General features: G+C 35.3%; 1 protein-coding gene across 4 annotated transcripts; it reads right to left on the bottom strand.

Annotated features, from left to right (window-relative positions):
• Positions 1 to 306: 306 nt before the first annotated feature.
• Positions 307 to 20,467, bottom strand: aldh18a1 (aldehyde dehydrogenase 18 family, member A1). Of its 4 annotated transcripts, none has more exon segments than NM_001083546.3 (18): positions 307 to 2,448; positions 2,540 to 2,635; positions 3,739 to 3,925; positions 5,566 to 5,687; positions 5,956 to 6,151; positions 8,163 to 8,300; positions 9,129 to 9,349; positions 9,454 to 9,553; positions 10,726 to 10,799; positions 10,886 to 11,030; positions 11,244 to 11,368; positions 12,334 to 12,424; positions 12,942 to 13,100; positions 14,806 to 14,910; positions 15,920 to 16,069; positions 16,189 to 16,340; positions 19,665 to 19,766; positions 20,349 to 20,467. In NM_001083546.3, coding segments are annotated over 17 exon segments (2,349 nt in total). In that variant the 5' UTR covers positions 19,756 to 19,766; positions 20,349 to 20,467; the 3' UTR covers positions 307 to 2,251.
• Positions 20,468 to 21,070: the final 603 nt, after the last annotated feature.

Genomic DNA, 21,070 nt, shown 5'->3' with positions numbered 1-21,070 from the left:
AGTCAAAAGGCACTGGCACTTTCATGGCAAGCTTCAGTCTTCTCACAGTCTCTTCTTTCCTAATAGCAACATAATTAATCCTCTGTAGTATTGTTTTCACTTTTCCATGTCCCACTTAGTGCTTGGCAAGTCTCTTTCTATCCCTACAGAACAGCCTCTTGATGTTTCCAACACAGAACTGCACTTACGAAAGATTGTTAATCAAGTTCAGAACGGCCCCGGATACTTGTCGGCTTCTCCAAACATCTTTCAGGTACAAATTAAACTTTCAGGTCTTTGTGCATCGAATCATGCATCCAGAAGCTGTTTGAAAGTACAAAAAGACATTTATTCTACATACAAAAATTGTGAACATCTTCAGAACACTGCGAGCATCACTATTTAGTGAAGCGATACAGCACTTTTAAGTACAGATAATGAGGATTTCTGCAGCAGTTCAGGACAAAATGTGCCCGTCCCGGGTGAATTTTACAGCAGGGAAATGATTTGCACAGTATTTGTGATTAAAAAGCTAAAGAACTACGCAAAATGAGAGAAGTGATGCACAGGAAAACTGATTTTCCATTCGTTTTCTTTTCAAAAGCAGCATACAGATGATTTAAGCTAATAATACAGTTTTCCCATGTTGAATTGGATAGGTTGAACACTATGGTAACATGACTATTTTCTTCTATGGTTACCTTTTTCAGTTAGTACTCATGTTATATTCTATTTGAGATCACTATACCATATGAAAAAAATACTTTACTCTCTAAACCTGAAGTTGGGTACACAATGTTGCCATACTTGTAATACACATTTTATTTAATGCTATGATTTGAAGGATTATTGTACTGTAAAGGATTATTGTACCACATTTTATTCTTAAATATTACATAAATATAACATTGGCAATTCTGGAGGTCGGGAAGTGTCATTGCATTCATCGTGATCATGATACATTTGGATACTTAAAGGAAAATATGCACAAATCATAAAATGACAACATGAGCATAGCCAGCACTAAAATCCCTTATCCATCTGTGTACCATTAACTGTGTTTAGTAGCTAGGTTCAACCGATTTACAAAGAAAACAAGACACATTTAACAATAAGTTGAGGTGATCTCTTTGGCCCTTGAGAGAATCTAAAGTACGGGACAAACAGAAGCCTTTAAAGCAGAAGTCTCAAACAATTCCTGGAGGGCCGTAGCTCTGCACAGTTTTGTTCCAACTCTAATCAAACTCAGCTGATCCAAATAATCGAGGCGTTTAAAAAGAGTCTTGAACACATTCATTAGTGGGATCAGCTGTTTAATCAGGGTCGGAGTAAAACTGTGCAGAGCTGTGGCCGTCCAGGAATTGTGTTTGAGACTTATGCTTTAAAGGCTTCTTAAAGGGATAGAACACCTCCAAAAATAAAAAATAAATGCTACTATTTTACCCTCAGGAAATTCAATATGTAATGTAGGTGAGTTTTTTTCTTTAGTAGAACATTAAACGATTAGTTGGCATTTTCAGAGTTAAATACCACACACAGGCAAAACTAAACTAGTACCCGTGGCTCCTGACGATGCACTTAAATCTGATGAAGCAAAATGATGCATCTGAGCATTATTAAAATAGTAGGTGCAGAAAATAGTCCAGAGTACAGTCATAATGATTGTAAGGATGTGTGCAGGTGTTTAACTTTCAACAAGTTTCAGCATATGTACTCACACGACCTTTCTTTCCATTGCTAACAACTTGTTTGCATCTGTCCATTGCCCATCATTATAAATGCTCAAGAGTGCTTGCAAAATCGTGTGAATAAATGAAAGTTTTGCAAATAATGCTCAGTTCCTTGAATAGACTAATTATTTTAAATGGATTAGACCTCAACGTACCATCAGAAACAATGGGTATTAATTTTGTTGTGCCTGCATGTCTTTAACTATGGGAAGATTAATATAAATCAATGGCTGCTAGCACTTTCAATTTCAGCTCAAATAATTATATAATTTATTGTATTTATTATATGTATTTTTAATGCATTTAGTATTATAATTTATTTGATCAGCAACTAAACAAAAAGTCCCCTACATCTTGAATGGCCTGAGGGAGAATAAATTACTTTTTTTTTTTTTTGGAGAACTATCCCTTAAAATACATCGGTTTGACTGCCCATTCACATTTGATTTTCCAAACACACTGCCTGACAGGAGTCTTTAAATGGGATTTAAGTAGGTGATATGCATTTGATCCTTGAGCGTAGAAGCATTTACTTCTCAACTCTAGCTGGTGGTTCTGTATCCAGGAAGGAGCTGTGCCACCGGTAGATTTTCATGCAGATACGTCATGCTGCCATGCTCCGAGAAATCTGCCACTGTGTGGCCTTCACCCCGCAACACCCACTTAGTCGTGAGAAGCCCTTCCAGCCCCACAGGACCACGGGCATGAATACGGGCAGTGCTGATGCCAACCTCCGCACCTATGGAACACCACAGGATTATCATTGGATAAAAAATTAACATTTCAAAATTTATTTAATGTGTGTAGAGGCTGATGAAAAAGACAATTACCTAGGCCAAACCGATATCCATCAGCAAACCGTGAGCTGGCATTCCAGAAGACACAGGCACTGTCCAACTGCTGGAGGAACTGCTCAGCTGTGTTCTCTACAGAGTATGGAGAAATACTTCAATAATGCATTGCTTTCTGTCAATTCATGTTCAGAAGTATCATCACAATCTTTCCACTAGATGGCACTACAGCACTGCAATTGAAGTTCTTATTAAAATCAAGAGCAGCTGTCAGTGTTGAGACTTCGGCTTCTATTGGGAGTAAATATCAATTAAAGAATTAAAAAATATAAATAACAAAAACAGCAACCAAACAGTATTTAATTAGGGAGCAACAAAACAGATGATCCAAATTCATATAACCTTTGATTCTAATATATTCAGTGCTCAGCATATACAAGTACACCCCTTACACATCTCTCATATTAATATTCTCTATAGGATGCTTTACAATATTATATTTGTGTATATGCATTAGATTAGTCAGTAGTGAAGCTAAATCTTGAGCTAGTCTCATGAAATAACTTACGGTTACGATCCAAAAACTAGTATCCCAAATTTATGCAAGAGAAAAAAAAAAATAAAAAAAAAAATGAAGAGAAACAAATAATGTAGAATATAGATTTTTGTTGATAATTTATTTTTTTTCTGTTTTTCAAATGAATTTGCAATGAATTTAAATGCATTATCCTTCTATTTCTAAAAATGTTCGGAGATTAAAATATTATTTCAAGAAACTTACCCTTTAAATAAATCTCGTTTGTTCAAATATAAGAAAATATATTTCCTATATTCACTGAGAAATGGATAAAATAAATAAAACATTAAACAAATATTCATTTTTAAAATGGCATATACTCATTTATGATGAGCACTGTGTATTAGTAAAGTAAATTGTCAAATTAGCACATATTTAATTAATTGATGGGTCATCTGCAGATTTAAACCATTTTAAACACTTGTAATTCAAAAAAGTTTGCAATTCTTAAGGTAATTAATCAACTGGGGTAGAATGGGGTAATTGTTGTTACCGTTCACCTACAAAAATATTTGCATCTTGCCTTAAAACAATTTACATAAATAGCAGTTAACATCAGCTTTAAAATAAACACCTATGAAAGCTTATAAGCTCGTAACTATGAAATCGACACACTAATGTATCTAGATTCATGACATGCAACGATCTCGTTGAGCTTTACCGTTCTCAGTGACGATAACATCAGTGTGTGAGCTGCCATATTTATGGATGTGATCTATAGCCTCCTGCATGCTGTCCACCACCTCGATACAGCACTCCAGATCTCCATACTCTGTACGCAAAGACTTCACTTCTGATGGACTAAAGGTTAGATAGGATGCAAACTTAGGGCCAGCGTGAATCTTGACCTAGAAGATTTAAAATTAACAATGATTTTAAAAATCATAAATACAAGTGTAGAATATCATTTTGCAATAAGCAAATAAAAGCCTGTTTTGGGAAAGAAAAACAGGTCCGAGACATAAATGTTTAGAATTTTGGGGTTTCTTAAGTTTAATTAATTCTAAGTGAAATTACACTTTTTTTATATATATATATGTATTAAGCAGCAGTTTAAAACATTACTATATTTTGTTAGCACCAATAAATATGCAATATTGTAATATATTACAATTTCCTTTTTAAAATGTTATATTTTTTTAAGTTATATTAAATGCTAATAATATCTGAAAATATTTAGCTTTTTTCCCCAAAAACTACATCTGCTTGTTGCCTAGGTGGGAATTAAACCTTTAAAAAGTTGTATCATTTTAAAGGGCCATGACACCCCCAAAGAATTTTTTCAAAAGATGCATGATTAATGGACGTGGAGCTCCGTGAGCATCGGGAAGGAGTGGGCGTGGCCAGCAGGGGAGAACGTGAGCAAACAACTGTTGTTGTCAGTTAGCTCACAAAATGAGACAAACCGTGAGGAGACGCATGAGTTTATAGTTTACAAAGTTAAAATGCAAAGAAACGAACAGTCATTTAATGCCCTGCTACATTTGTTATTCGTAATTTCATATACACATAACCAGAATTTATATCATTATAAAGATAAGTGTGTTCATGTAAACCCTATAAATGAGGACTTCTCCCTTAATCCCCGTATCCAGCAGACTCAGTGCAGCAGGTCTCCTGACCTGTCTATTTTAACTATTAGTCCTGCTGGTAATCTGGAGGATTTAGGCAAACACAGCAGCACAGTGATGTGTCTGAATGAGAACGAACTCCTGATAAAAGACAGCGTCCGCCATTCTCTAATTCTCGTGCTGCTCTCCCGACAAAAATGCTAGCAGCACACACACAGCTTTGCTGTATGATCGGCCCTGACAGGATCACGGGGAAAAAGCATGCAACAAACCCCGTGGATCATGGAAACAAACGCATATGAGCCTTCATGAACGGCTAAATACTTTGTGCCGTGGGTCCATCCGTGTCTCACAGCTCGGGCTTGACACTGGCAGGTCTGGCAGGTCTGATGAATAATTAAGCAGCCGGCTCTTCTCATAGGATAAGAAAACTCCGCTATGAATAATAATGAGAAACCGACGCGTCATCATTGCACTTGCAGTACTGCGCTACGTCGCCGAATTTGATCCCTCCCCAAAAATTATTTTAAACCCGGAAGCTGAAATTAGCTGACAAAAGCTCAAAATTATCCAGTTTTCCCCACAATTAAAGCTGACAGGTGCTAACATTGTCTTAACTGATGCTCAACACACACAAATCTGTTAATATAAAAAAAAAAAGTTCTCCAGGGTGTCCTGAACCTTTAAACACTTGCATATATTTGCATTACTTTTTTAGTTTTTATTACCCTGAAGAGGAAACAGCCTTCTACAGAAATAGTCAAAGACAGACTTGGTTACATTCCTTTAAGCACAAACCTAATTAAAGGCAACAGGTTTGAAACAAGGAGGATGATTAAATAATAAGAATTTTCATGCTTGAGTGACTGTCCCTTTAAGAATGAATGACATATGTATACAATTATATGGGGTCTTACTTGTTCTGTTCTCAGCATATCAATGATTTGATCAAATACTGGAGTTCTGAGAAGATCTCGATGCACCAACAGAGTTTCCATTGCGTTGCAGGCAGCAGGGTAGTCACATTTAGAGTCTCGGACTAGAGAGAGAAAACAACCATCATGAAATGAGAACTGCTGTTGTCATAATGTTGCAATTTCTGACTAACATGATACCAAAAAAATACAATATTGATTCAGTACGACAACATTATTTCAATATTATAAAAGAATTTAAGACCGTCAATCAAAATAAAGTTGACAAAATTGTAAAAGCATTAGAATCAAAAAAACTCGATAGCTAATGGGAAGTGTAGAAAAAAAAAAAAGACAAAAAAAAAAAAAAAAAAAAAACAGTAAATGTCTTACTGATTTTGATGGCTTTGTCAATACTGGCCTCGTGGTCAACATAGACATGGCAGATCCCCTCACTGTGGCCAAGCACAGGGATGCCTTTAGCTGCTCGCTGAATATCTCTGACCAGCTGCGAGGAGCCACGGGGAATGATCAGATCAATCATCTTCTCCAGACGACACAGATCCTCCACCTCTTCACGAGTGCTCACCTGCCACATATCAACACTGTTCAATGACTTCAGGTTTTACATTTGTAGACATGCATAGAAACACTGTTTTACTAATAAAGTACTTTTACTTTAACTTAAGTAAAGACATTTAAGTAACAAAAGTTGTTCATTTCAAACATTTTTAATCTACTATTCATCAAGAAACCTAAAAGTATTTGAGTTTGCACAAAAATATTTAAGCAGTGCAAGTTTTAAACATTTATACCAATAAGAAACGTTTCTTCAATTCAGCATATTAAAATGATTACTGAAGGATCATATAATGCTGAATAAAAGAGCAATTATGCTGAAAAAAAAAAAAAAAAAAATTCACCCTTGCCATGACACTTCACATTCACATCCACAAAACTTTTTACTTCAGAAAAAAATTAAGAAATTATCAAAATGGTGGAATAATCCTAGTTATTCATTCAACCATTTTTAAAGCACTTTACAAGCACCGAGCAGCAGACCAAAGTGCTGAACAGTAAAAATAAAATTATAACCTTATTCATAACATCTATAACATATTGTAAAAATAATAAAAGCCACACATAGCACATAGTATACATTTAAAACAATAACAACTGCACACGTAAGCCATACATATACACTATCCAACAAATATGAGATCAGGTGTCTACGGCCAAGGAAAAAAGGTAGATTTTGAGATGTGATTTAAACAGACAGCGAAGGGGCCAGCCTAATGTAAAGAGGTAGAGCATTCCATAAATTAGAGGCAGCCACTGCGAATGCACGATCACCTAAGCTTGTCTGATTTTTTGTCTTAAGTCTGATTTTTGTGACTCTAAGAAGCAGCTGATATAAGAGCACGCGACAGTATGTGGGAAAACAACAGGATTTTAAAATGACTTCTATATTGTACAGGTATTCATAAAACAAATACAAATGTTTTCTGTTATTTTGACCAATTGTCATTTTCTTAAAAGAAAAAAACTCTAATACACAATATTTGTGTTTAAAATTGGGAAGAAATGTTATCGGAGCTTTATAGAAAAAGGTCCAATCTCAATTATATTTTTGTACCACTACCCCTTCTACTTCACACTCTGTTTTAAGGGCCATGGAGAAGGGCTTCAAAATTTACCCCTAAGAAATGGGACAGCGCTACAGCACCTGCACACGTCATCATGTCTTCACAAGCTCTAGCTTCATATGAAATCAGACGATCGCGACTGCTGTAGTTATTCCAGTTGCGTTATTTTTTGGTATTTATCTTCAGAAAATCACTGAAGGCATATATCATGCTATAATACCAATATAATGTGGCAATAAGATCGTAGCTATACGGCGCATTTACACTGTGGCCATATTCATTCATGTAAACACACCAAAAACAACATTAAAGCAGACTGTGTAAAAAGCTCATTCCCAGTCACTGGACTTTTCTGACAAGGTATTCAAGTGTCATCGAGTGTCAATATTGTGGGACTGCTGTACAGGAGTTATTATTGTGGATTATAGATAGAGAAATTTAGCGGTTTTCATTTTAGTGTTTTTTTATTTTTATTTATTTATTTATTTATTTTTAAGCATGACTGTAAAACACGAAAGCCATTATGAATGTATTAAAACATAAGCTTGATTGTTGCAAAAATTTGTAATAATGACCAAAAAAATAAATAAATAAATACTAATTTGTGGATCTCCTTACTTCCAGGTGCAGCTATCCTGCCGTTGTGGCTGGTGTATTCCCAGGAAATTTTCTTACCCCTTGGTTGAGTATGGTCCTGAGTATTTGAGTATCTCAGTTCAAAGGGTTATCTACCCCTTACTCTTAGCCCTACGCCTTCAAGCTAAAGAGAATTGGGACACCTTTTCACAGGAACGCGCAAAACGAGGGGAAGGGCTAAGGGGTAGAATTGGGATTGGGCCAAAAACAACATTTTACACAGAGCATTTTACTCAAACATTTACGTAATAAATTCAGAGAAACTGAGTATTTTTTCATAGCAATATAGATATGCAAATGCAGACGCGTTTCATTTACCAGTTGGATGGCATCTTTGACTCCATGTATAGACAGGGCTTCCTGTGCAAGCTCATGCAGGATGCGATTGGTGTTGGCCGCCTCTTTGCCACCTTTCAGCAAAAGAGCATTTCCACTGGCAATGGCTAATGCAGAAACCTGTTGAGGTCAACAAAAAGGTGTCATTAAGCAGAGGTTGATTCAAAGTTGTTTACTGTACAGCAAGTTTGAAATCCTACAGTTTTCAGGTTCAGTTAACAGCAGGCCTCCCACTACTGACCAACCCATTAAATAAACACTCCACTTGTTTTGAAAATAGGCTCCTTTTTCAACTCACCTAGAGTTTAACAAAAAAAGTTTTACAATTTATATATATATATTTATATATATATATATATATATATATATATATATATATATATATATATATATATATATATATTTATATATATATTTATATATATATATATATATATATATATATATATATATATATATATATATATATATATATATATATATATATATATATATATATATATATATATATATATATATATATATTCAGCCAATCACCAAGTCTCCAGGAGCACTTAGCTAAGCATAAATTGGATGTGACAATTAACATCTCGCTTAAGTTCCTAGTTGTATTGACCTAGAAAATAGAAAATTTATTTTCCATCTGTAAAATATGCAATCTTGAAATAAGAAATAAATTAATAAATTATTTGGTCATTTTTGAGAGAGAGGCTAATGGTCTAATCCAATTCAATGATCTATGCTAAGCTAAGCGTTCCTGTCAGACCCTAACAATGGATTCAAAAATGGTAACTCAACTATTTCATTCTAAGTGTCTTGTAAAATGAGACTAATTTTTTTTTTTTAAAGTGGTTAACATACTCAAAAAAAGAAAAACACAAGCAAACGCAAGAATATAAAACAAACACAATTTATCCATTTATGTACAGTTGTGCATTTTGTGCTGACCTGAGGCAGGCAGTCTGGCCGTGACTCAAAGATGACCAGCAGTACTCCTATGGGCACAGTGATCTGCTCCAGCTCCAGGTTGTTTGCAACACGAGTCCTGCGCAAAACCCTGCCAACACTGTCCTGAGAGGACACCGCGATCTGACGCAGACCGATGGACAGACTGTTCAGCTTAGACGATGACAAACTAAGCCGCTTCAGCATAGCTGGAGACAGGCGACCTGTAACATCACACAAAAAGGATACTTTGCAATATGCCACTTTAATAAGGGGAAAAGAAATCTCATTGCATATGGTTTGGAAAGTAGCAGTCATTTCTGGTTACCCGTGTTGACAGCGTTCTCCATGTCCTTCTTGTTGGCAGACAGGATTTCTTCTTTCCTCTCTGTGAGAAGGTCAGCCAATGCACAGATGATGTCACTTCTCTGTAGACAACAGAATGATTAGATAGAGATGTAGACGACAAATTTTTATTTTTTTACTATTTTTAGACAGAGATTGTTACAACCCTATGGTTGCCATGTCTAATCTCTCTCTCTGCTCTGCCTTGAAAACCTCTGATTGGCCACTTCCGACTGATTTCTTGCTCCTGATTGGCCTAAAGTATTTTTAAAAAAGTCATGACAGAACTTCCTTGGTGCCCATCTTGTTTTGCTCACTTGCTTTGTTCTTTGAAATGTTTGTATGTTGGATAGTGCAAAGTTTTTGTATGTGTTAAAGTTTGTGACTATTGAAATTTGTGAATATCGTTTGTTTTGTGTTTGTTTTATTTGTGCTACTGGCTTGTTTGATCTTTTTGCCTGTTGACATAGATTTTTAGATTGTCATATGCTTGTCAATGCTTGTTCTGTAAATAGTTTGTAATTAGTGTATATTTATTATATTATTAATTACCTCCAGAATAGTAAACCACCCGTTCATTGCATGTCGGCATTGTCTTCTGGGGCACAGCTAATTTGTTAAATAAAGAAAAGATTGATGCAGCTTCTCCTGCTGCAGCTAATTTCGTTTTTACTGTTGATATTTGGTGCTAGTTAATCAGGAAGTGATGATTTTGTTCTCTTTGACGCATTGGATGGAAATGCTGCTTTATCCGCATGTCTTTTATGCGATATTCCAGTTTTGCACAAATTTAATTTGCATTTTTAGATGGAAACATAGCTACAGATACTAATTGTTTAGACTGAATTACGTTTGTTTGTTTGTTTGTTTGTTTGTTTACTGTTGCATCTGCAACTTAAGGCTATATCATGGCGGGATCAATATAGATAAAAACGTTAAATAATAAAAATATTAACTTCATAAATCAATAATTGATGGTACATAAAACTTCTACAAGGCTTCTGTGTTTTTTGAAATATGAAGTAGCAATAGACTTTAAAATTTTATGAAATGCCAAGGACCACAATTTCAGCTTTAAAAATAAATAAATAAATATCTTTTACAGGACAAAAAAAAAGGCACCTGGACCTTGCATGGCCTGAGGGTGAATCCATGAGCAGCAAATGTATATCCCGATAAAAATCCCTTTATACGATTACACACAGTATGATTCAGTACGAGTCATTAAAAATGAATGTTTAATATTATAGCTAACCTGCTCTGGTTCAAGGGAAGCAAGAGTCCTGCCAGCAGAGCGAGCCATTTCTGTCTGCTGCTCCACCGTGGGGCCTGTGCATGAAGAAAAGTAGTTTTTTTTTCGCAGACAAGCATAAAGGAGTCACCGGAGGAAACCTGATTCATCACTGCACACTCACCTGCTGGCTTGACCTCTGAGAAGAAGGTTCCCACTTTCTTGCCCTCAACAATATCAGTGATCACATGACCTGTGACTTTGGGGTGTGTACCGTTAGCAATGACCACAGACGTTCCTCCTTGGAGAGCCCAGAGAGCAGCTTTTACCTAAAGGTTAGTTACACAGACTGTTAGTTTCACTTTGTTGAAACTGAACTTCAACTCTGAAAACTGGAGTGAAGTAGTTTCAATTTATTACAACTTCTATGTTAAGCTGCTTTGACAATCAACATTGTAAAAGCTCTATAGAAATAAATATGAATTGAATTATTAGCTATAGGAAGAAGTATGATGAGTGACTCAGTTAGCCGTTAATAATACCTTGGCTTCCATTCCTCCGATGCCGACCCTAGACTTTGTGCCATAGGTTATTGATTGCTGGTCTCCAGGGTAAAATGTGTCCAAAAGCTTGGCATCATCTGACCCTGGTGGACTGTCATAAAGGCCTGGAGAGAGGATCAAGAGAAAACAGAGTAAAATGGTTCATGATGTCATTCCAAAATGAAAAGTCTGGCATTATTTCTTGGCATGTAATGAGCTAGCATCAATTGCAACTACATAAAAAGCAGTGAAATAAGCAATTTTTTTTTATGTAAGTGGGAAGCCTATTTGCATATTAACTATAACTTTATTAAAAATAATTTTTAAATCAATAATCTTTTTTGTAGTATTTTATAATACATAAATTTTATAATAAAATTTATAGTGTTACAACAGATTTGTTTTTTTAACACTAAAAATTCAAAATTATTTATTTATATACACAACATATTTTGAAAAGACATTGTATATAAATATTTGTACAACAGTTCTGTCTGGTTCTTGAATTTGATTGGCTGATAGCCATGAGATATCCAAGTAATATCAGCACTCTTACAACCTTGTATATTACTCTGCCCACACGAGTGACATGCAGAGGACAACAGTTTGACAAATATTGCAGGTGTTGTACAACATAATGTACTTTTGAGGTTTAGGTGAGAACGTAATGGGTTATATTGCAACTATGCAGTTTATTTTGAAAGACAGTGCCTATTTTAAATATTTAGAATTTCAGAGATTCAGCGCATTGGTGGCCAGCCTGTCATACTGAGCAGAGAAAAGACAATTGAGGTTCCACCACAAGATGGTGACAGAGATCGCATAAGTCCTTAGGGGATAAAAACTGCATTTTTTCAGCGTATGTTTCAAACTACAGATGAACAAATTGTTACAGAACAGTGATATCACACTACTACTTGTGATATTGCTCACTTATATAATATTTTTCTTTATATTTTATTATATTTTTATTTCTAAACAAACTTTACCGATGCACCAAAATGTAAATATGCAATATATACAGATAAAGTCGACACATCATACACTGACTAATACGGTACTGATAAATGCATTAAATCTGAAATCTTACCCTCTACATCAGAGAGAGCAATAAGGAGATCTGCCCTCATTTCCACAGCAAGCCTTGCAGCAAGACTGTCATTATCCTTAATGCTGATAACCTACGGTATAAAAAAAAAAAAGAAATACAGAGCATGAACGCAGTCTCAAAAGAGCAAGCTACAGACAGTTACCCTTGTCTTCTGACACCCCCAAAGCAGGACATCATCTCTATATATACATCATTCTGCATAAGCACTAAGCACTTCCCTCTAAACTACCAACATAAAAATAGTTGTGATGAACAGTGACTATCTAGTGTATGAAAAAGAAGAATTCCACAAGAACCACATTTGAAGCCGCAGCAAGTGCATGATAGAGCAAGCATAGATGAGCCCAGAGAGTAAGGAAGAATAATGTGAATGAGGTAATTTTAGATTCCTTCCAGTTTCTAAAGGAATGGAGAAAAACCCCTCAGGCTGCAATAGTGCAGAAGATAAAGATCAAGCCTCTGTATTTCTCTGTCTCCCAGCATGCATCAGTAAAGGCCCCTCCCAGCATGCAGTTCCAGAAGGAAGAAGATGGTGGCAAGGCTGCTGGGCAGATTCTCTCTCCCCATTCATTGTGCTCTGTACCCACATTTACCCCCTGTAGGTCGCTGTTGGGTTCTGGGGGAGGCACCACGGCATCGTTGGTGTTGATGATGGGAACGATGTTCATTCGCAGCAGCTCGTACAGAGTGCTATTCAAGTTTCGTCTTTTCTGTTCGTCGTGGAAGTCTAGGTTTGTTACCAGGATCTGATGCAAATAAACAAAAACAAAACATCAATATATGCGGTATAAGAGTCAATACATTATTTTGCACATTCCTACCTCTTAAGTTTGTTGTCATATTACAATCAGACCACTAGAATGTTTCTCAAAACTTTAAAAAGGATTTTTGATATTTCCTATATAAATGTCCTATATATTTTCCTATACATTTTCCTGAATTATGTAGTTATATCATGTACCAAGACCACATAAAAGTTGGCTTTTTTTTTAGGTCAAAATGATTTCTAGAAAAAAACACTCTCATTCTGACTTTAGAATTAAGGGACTTTGTTGCAGTAACATGGCTGCAACAGGTGCAATGATATTACTTTGCATCTGAAAATAGTCCCCAGCTATGTAACAGCACTGCATAATCAATTAAGCCATGGAAGTCCCTTGATTGTTATGCATTTTAAAAAAAAATAATAATAAATTATTATTTTTTTTTAAACAAGATTCTTATAGTCTAATCTGATTCAATGTTTTATGCTAAGCTAAAAGTGTTCCCCAACCCGCCAGAGCTGGAATGGATTTGAAAATGGTAAAATTTAACAATTTAATTCTAGGAGACTTGTAAAATTAACCTATTTCCAAAAAAGTGTTCATTTAAAGAATATCCTTTAACAATCTATGCATATTGCTTATTATAATGTATAACAGTTATTTATTATTACATTTACTAATATTCAATACTTATTAGATTAAGTGTGTTGTATACCATCTCAATCTCTGTATGTGTTTCGGTCATAAGTAATATTGAGTAACTGACATGTAATCAATGTAATGATCAATGTAGTCTTGAGATCTATCCATTATAAACATCATTTCAATGCAGCTTTCAAAGCCTGGCTTAATGTTGTAACTAAGCAGTTTTAGGTATAACAAATTATCATTTTTATGATCCACTGTTTTAACAATAAATATTACTTTTAACAGCGTTTTAATATAATGAATGATATGTAATGCATATTTGCAGTGTCTCAGATAAGCATTGAAGGGCATTTTGTGTGAAAAAGCATAAATAATTCAGCATTATTAAAAAAAAAAAATGGTATTTTATAAAATTATTTTGAGTTTTAGTAAAGTAACTATTCTTTCTAAATGTTTCACAATAATAGTCATTAACTAACAATAAACCTAATATTTGCATAAAGATACACAACATTTATACTGTAGTTGCATACAATACACTTTTGTTTTTACACAAGTTTCTCAATAATCTTGGTACTTACAAACACAGCCAGAGCTCAAATATATGTGTTATAATTTGCTAGATCTTCCCACTTAGAATAAATCAATAAGGGAGAGAAAGTGCAAGGGTGAGAGATTGTGTATATGCACATGTAAATGACACAGGCATATCTAATAACTCATATTAACATCAGTTTTATATATTTGAGCATATTAGCAAATTGGTTGATCTCTATCAGGTCACTGGTGAAGCACACAAATGAATCTCCAGCAATTCAGCGATTTGGTATGGTTACTACCAATGTTTGACAACAAATTCAATTAAAACTGCGATCAAAAACTGGATCTGCTTGTGCATTGAATGATTTTACTGCACACCTTCTAGCCAATAAGTGTCAAGAATTTCAACAGACCATGAAATAAAATTAAATAAAAACGAACAAAAGCAAGTGTATTTTGTGGAGTCACCATGCACATATATTAGTGTGTATGCGCTTACCTGGGCCGTGCAAGTGCTGTACTGAGTGAACATTGCCTCATACAGAGCCATAAGGCCACTCTGTCCTGCAGCGGCACAAGCTCTCGCCTCTAGAACCGGCAATGACTGCCAAAAGAAACATCCAGCATCAGCAGTATAACTTCTAAAATTAAAGGCATAGTTCATTTAGAAATGACAATTCATTTCAGAGATCATTTACACACTCTGGTGGTGTTAAATGGTGTATGTCCTTCTTTCTATTTTGCACCACAAAATGGTTGAAATGTTCTGATTGTGCTCATGTAGCAATAAGATTAAAAAAAAAAGAAAAAAAAAAGCATGGTGTATTAGTATTCTGGGGTTTACAATGGAGTCTGTTCAAAACAAAAACTACATTTAATGTTTAATCCTGACCTTAACTGTTAATCTTTGTGCATGACTGCACATTTATGAGTCTACTAGCTCAGACGTTCAGTTCAAATCAGCCAAAAACAAGTTGAGAAATCAAGATTAATAGAAACAAAACAATGAGGTAAAAATACCAGTCGTGTTCATCAAAACAGAAAGTAATCTGTCAGCTGTCAAGTGTCATCAGATTAGCACAGTTCCGGTGTGAAGTTATTCTTTACAGAGAAGAAACCACAGAAACTTCCTTTGTGGTCTCTAGATGTTTTAACAATATACAATTATCAAAATCTAATTGAACTGCTGCACTAATACAGTCGTTTTATTAATGAATAAACATGCAAATAATCAGTTTTATGTCAGGACCTTGTGGCATATAAAGAAACTAATGAGAACACAAATTCATACATAAACAGCTATTACACATTGCTAGTTACTGCATTAACTAATTTCATAATTGTTAATGTAAAAATCACAAAAACCTCTTCAGAGAGTTTGGATTAAAGTAAAAGATCATGTGTGCATTTTCTGCAATCATCATAAAATCACTTTTTAAACTTTAACATTTTGGCTGAATGCAATAATATTTTTCTAAAATAAAAAATAAAAAATGTGAGGGTAAGCATATTTTGTTTACTTTGACTGTAAAGTTGTATAAATTATTACATTTTTGTTACATTTTCCATTTTGACCAAAAATTCTGTTAACGGGTTTGTACAGTAGGTCTCACCATGTCTTTGAGCTGATTCTGGCCTGAATGCAGGGCTTGTCTGACACTCTGTGAGAGAAGTATTTCATGCCTCAGCCTTTGTTTTCCAAATGCCACAGCGCCACTGGTCACGATCATCATTTCCCTACCCTGATTCTGAAGCATGGCCACCTCAAAACAAAAATCAACACAAGCATCAAAATGTGTGAAAAATTTAAAAAGGGATGCTAATATTATTCAAAGCATCAAGACTTTTCTTTTGCAAATTCTTGCCCTCCGCTAATCTTTACCTGCTCTACGATTGAAGCGAGTCGGCCCAAAGCGAGGCCACACTCATCACCTCGGGTTACGACAGCACTTCCCAACTTGACGACGATTCTCTTGGCCTGGCGCAGCTCGCTCCGGTGAGCGAATGACTTACCATGCGCCCGTGCCAGCGGCACTGTAAAAAAAGGCACGTTACTCCACTGACGCACAGCATGGACTGTGTGAAATGGGGAGGAAGAGGGATCTGCATGGGAGAGAGAGCCAGGAAAAGGACCCAGTGAGGAGCCATGCCATGCAGGAAAGCCATGAGTGCATTGATGGAGTGTGTTAATGTCCACTGATTGTACTTGCAATCATCAGTGATGCAGTGAGGAGAGGGTGTATATGAGGGGAAATGGCAAGAGACAAGAAAAGAAAACAGGAAATGTAAAGTGTATGCTCAAGATGAATATCACTGAATCTGTGGCAAAAGTTCCTTTATTGTTATAGTAACTGCTAAAATGTAAATATAAACAAAAAAATTAACCATATGCTGGTCAACGGATTGTGCTGGCACATCACCGTTGCTGTAATATTTGTATTTATTATACTGTATATACAGGTGAAACCGGACGTTTACATACACTGTATAAAAAGGCACATAACCATTTAGAAAAAAGTCAGAGGTTAATGTGACTAAACTTTTTCTCTTTTGGGCAAGTTAGTATTATAAAATTTGTTTCTGTTATGCTTATTAGCAAAATGAGAGATATTTTTTTGAGAAATTGTTATAACTTTTCTTGAAAGCCAAGTTTACATACAATAAGATTATTATGCCTCTGAAAAAGCTCAAATGATGGTTTCAAGATTTTGGAAGTTTCTGAATAGCTAATAGACAACATTTGAGTTACAGTAATTGAAGGCACAATTGTAGAATAGACGCGGCTCTAGTTGCTGGTGATTGTCCTGTCTCTACAGATTTGGTAAGTGAGCGACCAGTGCTCTTTGTATATTCAGTTTGTTCGTATCAAATAAGTTAACTATTGCATTGAGTGCAAACATGTTAGCACCGCATTTTGTGACCGGAATAACACACGCGGCTTTCGGACGCTACCTGCCGTGTGCATCTAAGTTTCCGGGAAATGCTGAGTTTTTTTTCTGTCATTCGCCGTGCGGTATCAAACATTGCATGAAAAATACACGCTTAGAGCAGATCCTCGAATCAAATATCTCGTGTGTCGCGAGGGGCATGAATGAATTCCCTGAATGAAAGAGCCAGACTGCAGTTAAAGTCCAACATTTAATAATTTGGCAAATAATTCGACTACAGATGTCCATGTAGGTTAAACACCATCCCTTTCTCCTGTGTATTTTGACTGAAACTCGCGCGTGCCCAAATAGACACTCCCACACCCTCCCACTTTAGTTCCTCCGACACTCCCCCCTAAACAGAGCTGGACACCCCCACTTTTCAGACTTTTTCCAAAGAAGAGGTGTGAAAACACCCTGCTGAAACGAGGGGGTTTCATGGCCCTTTAAGGAAAACCTCAAACACACTGCTTTCTTGTGTGACTACATGAAAAAAATCAACAAGCCAGAATCTTAAGTCAAAATGAAGTCTATTGTACACATTTCATAATTAAAAATGAATAAAAAAAAATGTATAACAATTCATAGGAAATGTATAAAAATGATTAAAAAACGCATTACATTAATGCTCATTTATTTGGACATTAAATAGAATGTTATTGTAGTCCATAATGTGAAAAATATTCAGCTTAATGCTATTTGCCAGTTTTCTGGCTATTTTCAATATTGTGGCAAATAACATTAAGTTGAAGATTTTTTATTTTTTTTTAACAATCTTTCAATATTATTTTATATTAATATTATTCTAATAATAAATATTATTTAATGTATTATTTATAATATTTATATTATTAAAATGTTATATATTATTTATTTATTTATTTATAATAATAATTATATAATAATTATTTATTATTTATATAATAATATAAAAACCTCAGCCTTGTGCTGCGTTCCCCTCATTTTTCTGACAAGAGCCTCAGCAATCTACAGGCTTACAACGAGGGATTCATCAACCGTTTTTTAAAAGGAAGGATCAGAACAGACTATTGAAATATGGGACATTGTCAGAGTTTGACATGAACTTTACAAAACACAGTTCATGGATCCATTTCATCCTGCATTTCACAAGTGCAAGTAAGTGAAACTGGTTGCCTCCTTGTTTTCTCTAGTTTGCAAATTAAGCATTTAATTGTTTTATTACTTTGTAACCGCTCCATGTGGCTTGTACTGTTTTTGGTTAACTTTATATTCTCATAATAACAACATCTAAAACCACGCTAAAAACGCGACACATTTTGCTTTGTTTACGGATTTAATTGCATTTGAGCTCAAGATCCCCTCCCATTTGTTGTTGCTATGGCCACCTTCAGCTGTTCCTATACACATGAATGTCACTGTTTTTACTCATGGTTAAGAATAGAGCAATATGCTGGTGTTAAACTGCATTGCTCTAATTCACTCCTGCGTTGGGCTCACACATACAATCTGCATTCAGACTTCAGAGATTCAGAACTTCAACAATCTTGTTACGCCATGGTGGGCATTTCTCTCTGTCTTATGCTGAATGCAGTCGACAAATCACAACAGACTGGGTCATCAGACCAATCAGCGCAGATTAGCATCATGTTAAGGAGAGATAAAACCAAACTACAACCCATTTTAATGCATATCTTTAATGTATCTAAAAGCTAAACTACGTTGTTTAAAATGGCACTACTAAGTGTGCAGTCAAAATGTACATATTTTTAAACTTTAAGACTAAAAAGATAATATTTGAGAGTGTTATTAAGTACTGTAATCTAAACTTAAAGCATCAACATAATGCCATTACTACAGTGACAACGTTTAACTCTGAAATGTTGCTTATTGGTTGTTAAATTAGTTTAAATGTTGATTAGTATCTTTTAAAGCTCTCCTTAGCTTTTTACTAATGATCCATGCAAAGCACAACAATGGCTGACATCAGACAACATTAACAATTACCAAATGCAGTCATACTTTTTTTTTTATCTGACATAAAGGTCAATGCAATCAATCAAGTAAAAAGAAACATGGTTCAAGCCATTCACCGCTACAAGCTTGTAAAGTGCCCACCAAAGCCCCGCTGCATTCTTTATGAATGAAAATAACATAGTAAAGGTTGCCACATCAGCAGAGACAGAGACAGCCAAACGCTGACAGGACAGAACTCAAAAAAGAGCAGCGACCCAGTGAATGAGAGATACAGACGTGCTGAAAATTAAGGTCAAGCATTGTCAATGAAATCAACTACTTGTATGTCTATTATTTCTACATTAACATCTGTCAGTTATTAACTAGAATATATTCTACACTGGTACAAAAGAATCAGTTTTGCAACACAATATCTTTTAATACCTATATGTGTTTCTTTCAAGAGGTATGAGAAACTTGGTACGCAACTACATACTTTTGCCTTGTGAAGCTGCTCGCCTGAATGTTTGCAGAGCATTTGGTCTTGCTAAAAGCCGCGAACAGGAGAACATCCTCTGGAGAGACATGGTGATCTGATCTGTAATGTAAATGAAACAGAAATCATCAGATATTTACACATATAAAATAACCAAATCCACTCCGTTAATTTGACAATTCAAGCAAATTCCTCATATAAGTTAAATAAACTAAGTTATGTGACAACTTATGTGAAATTTTATTCATAAACTTAAAAGCTTAAACACACGTGACCTACATTCAATTCAGATTCGAAGTGAAGTTCATTCTTTAAAAACCTTTCATAACAGAAAGTGTTATTAAGGAGCGTTTATGTGATTTTATTACTTCACTTGCCATTTTTATTTGATTTCTTACGGAGATGTTTAGACTTCTTAAGATTTGCGTGCCGTCTACAGTAATATTTAACAAAATACGAGGTTCTTAATAATTATTCCTAATTATTTTATTAACAAACACACAAAATGTATACAAACACACATTACAAACACTAACAACACGTCTTATTAGCGTACTCAATTAACTTTCTTTAGAGACACGGCGGATGATGCAAGAAAGAAAGATACATGAGGTAACGTTAGCGTTATATTTTTAATAAAAGTGAACGTGTAATGCAATATTGTGTAAATATAATTATACATACCTTAATCTGTGCAATAAATATGAATAATTTAGCTCAAGTTCACTGCCACTGCTGTTCTTCGATGCCACATCAACTCTCAACAGCTGCTCGCATGGGTTCAGCCATGTTGACGTTTATCCACGTCGATACGCAACGAGCGTACGCAACCAATTATATTACGTTCAGTGCCGTCAATTCACAAACGTATTTACGCTCGCATGATTTCACCGTTTACCTCATTTACGCAAACAGCGGGAAAAATACGGTTTCGTTTATATAACAACTCGAGCATTTATATCATTCCAGTAAGAGTCAGAATGTGCATTATGAGGTATTTAATTGGTATCTCGACCACAATGGCCAACGTTGTTTTATACTCCACATGTGTTTGAATTTTTTTCTCGAGCACTAGAGGGCGGTATCTTCATCCCTGACTGACCGGTCAACGACATTCCAGCAGCAGGTCGTAGACAATGGACTATTCTCAATGCTGATATTTTGCATAGTTTTCTTAGGACTTTGGAGAGTTGGTGACCCAGTTCTGCCTCCATCAATTCTCCTATAACAGCCCCTTGTCTGGACTGAATCGTTAAATGTCTTGTATATTGTGAATGATGCAGTGCAGATTCTGGGGTCATTAAAGAAATATTGCTATATAGCTCACCTAAAACAAATATTAATCACTATTAACCCATCCTCAACTGTTTACAAACCACTATGAGTTTTTTTTTTAATTCTGTTGA

The sequence above is a fragment of the Danio rerio genome, chromosome 12 (genome assembly GCF_049306965.1).
Source record: "Danio rerio strain Tuebingen ecotype United States chromosome 12, GRCz12tu, whole genome shotgun sequence".
Classification (NCBI taxonomy): domain Eukaryota; kingdom Metazoa; phylum Chordata; class Actinopteri; order Cypriniformes; family Danionidae; genus Danio; species Danio rerio.
This window is presented reverse-complemented; position numbering and strand designations above follow the sequence as displayed.

What these genes read in the sequence shown, in the direction of transcription:
- aldh18a1 (XM_009306786.5), bottom strand. Translation starts at nt 19,755, where the DNA reads ATGTCTCTCCAGAGGATGTTCTCCTGTTCGCGGCTTTTAGCAAGACCA. An exon ending in TCGGAGGAATGGAAGCCAAG is followed by an intron (nt 11,031 to 11,243) that starts GTATTATTAACG and finishes ACTAACCTTTAG; the next exon opens with GTAAAAGCTGCTCTCTGGGC. An exon ending in TGACAAAGCCATCAAAATCA is followed by an intron (nt 5,688 to 5,955) that starts GTAAGACATTTA and finishes TTCTCTCTCTAG; the next exon opens with TCCGAGACTCTAAATGTGAC.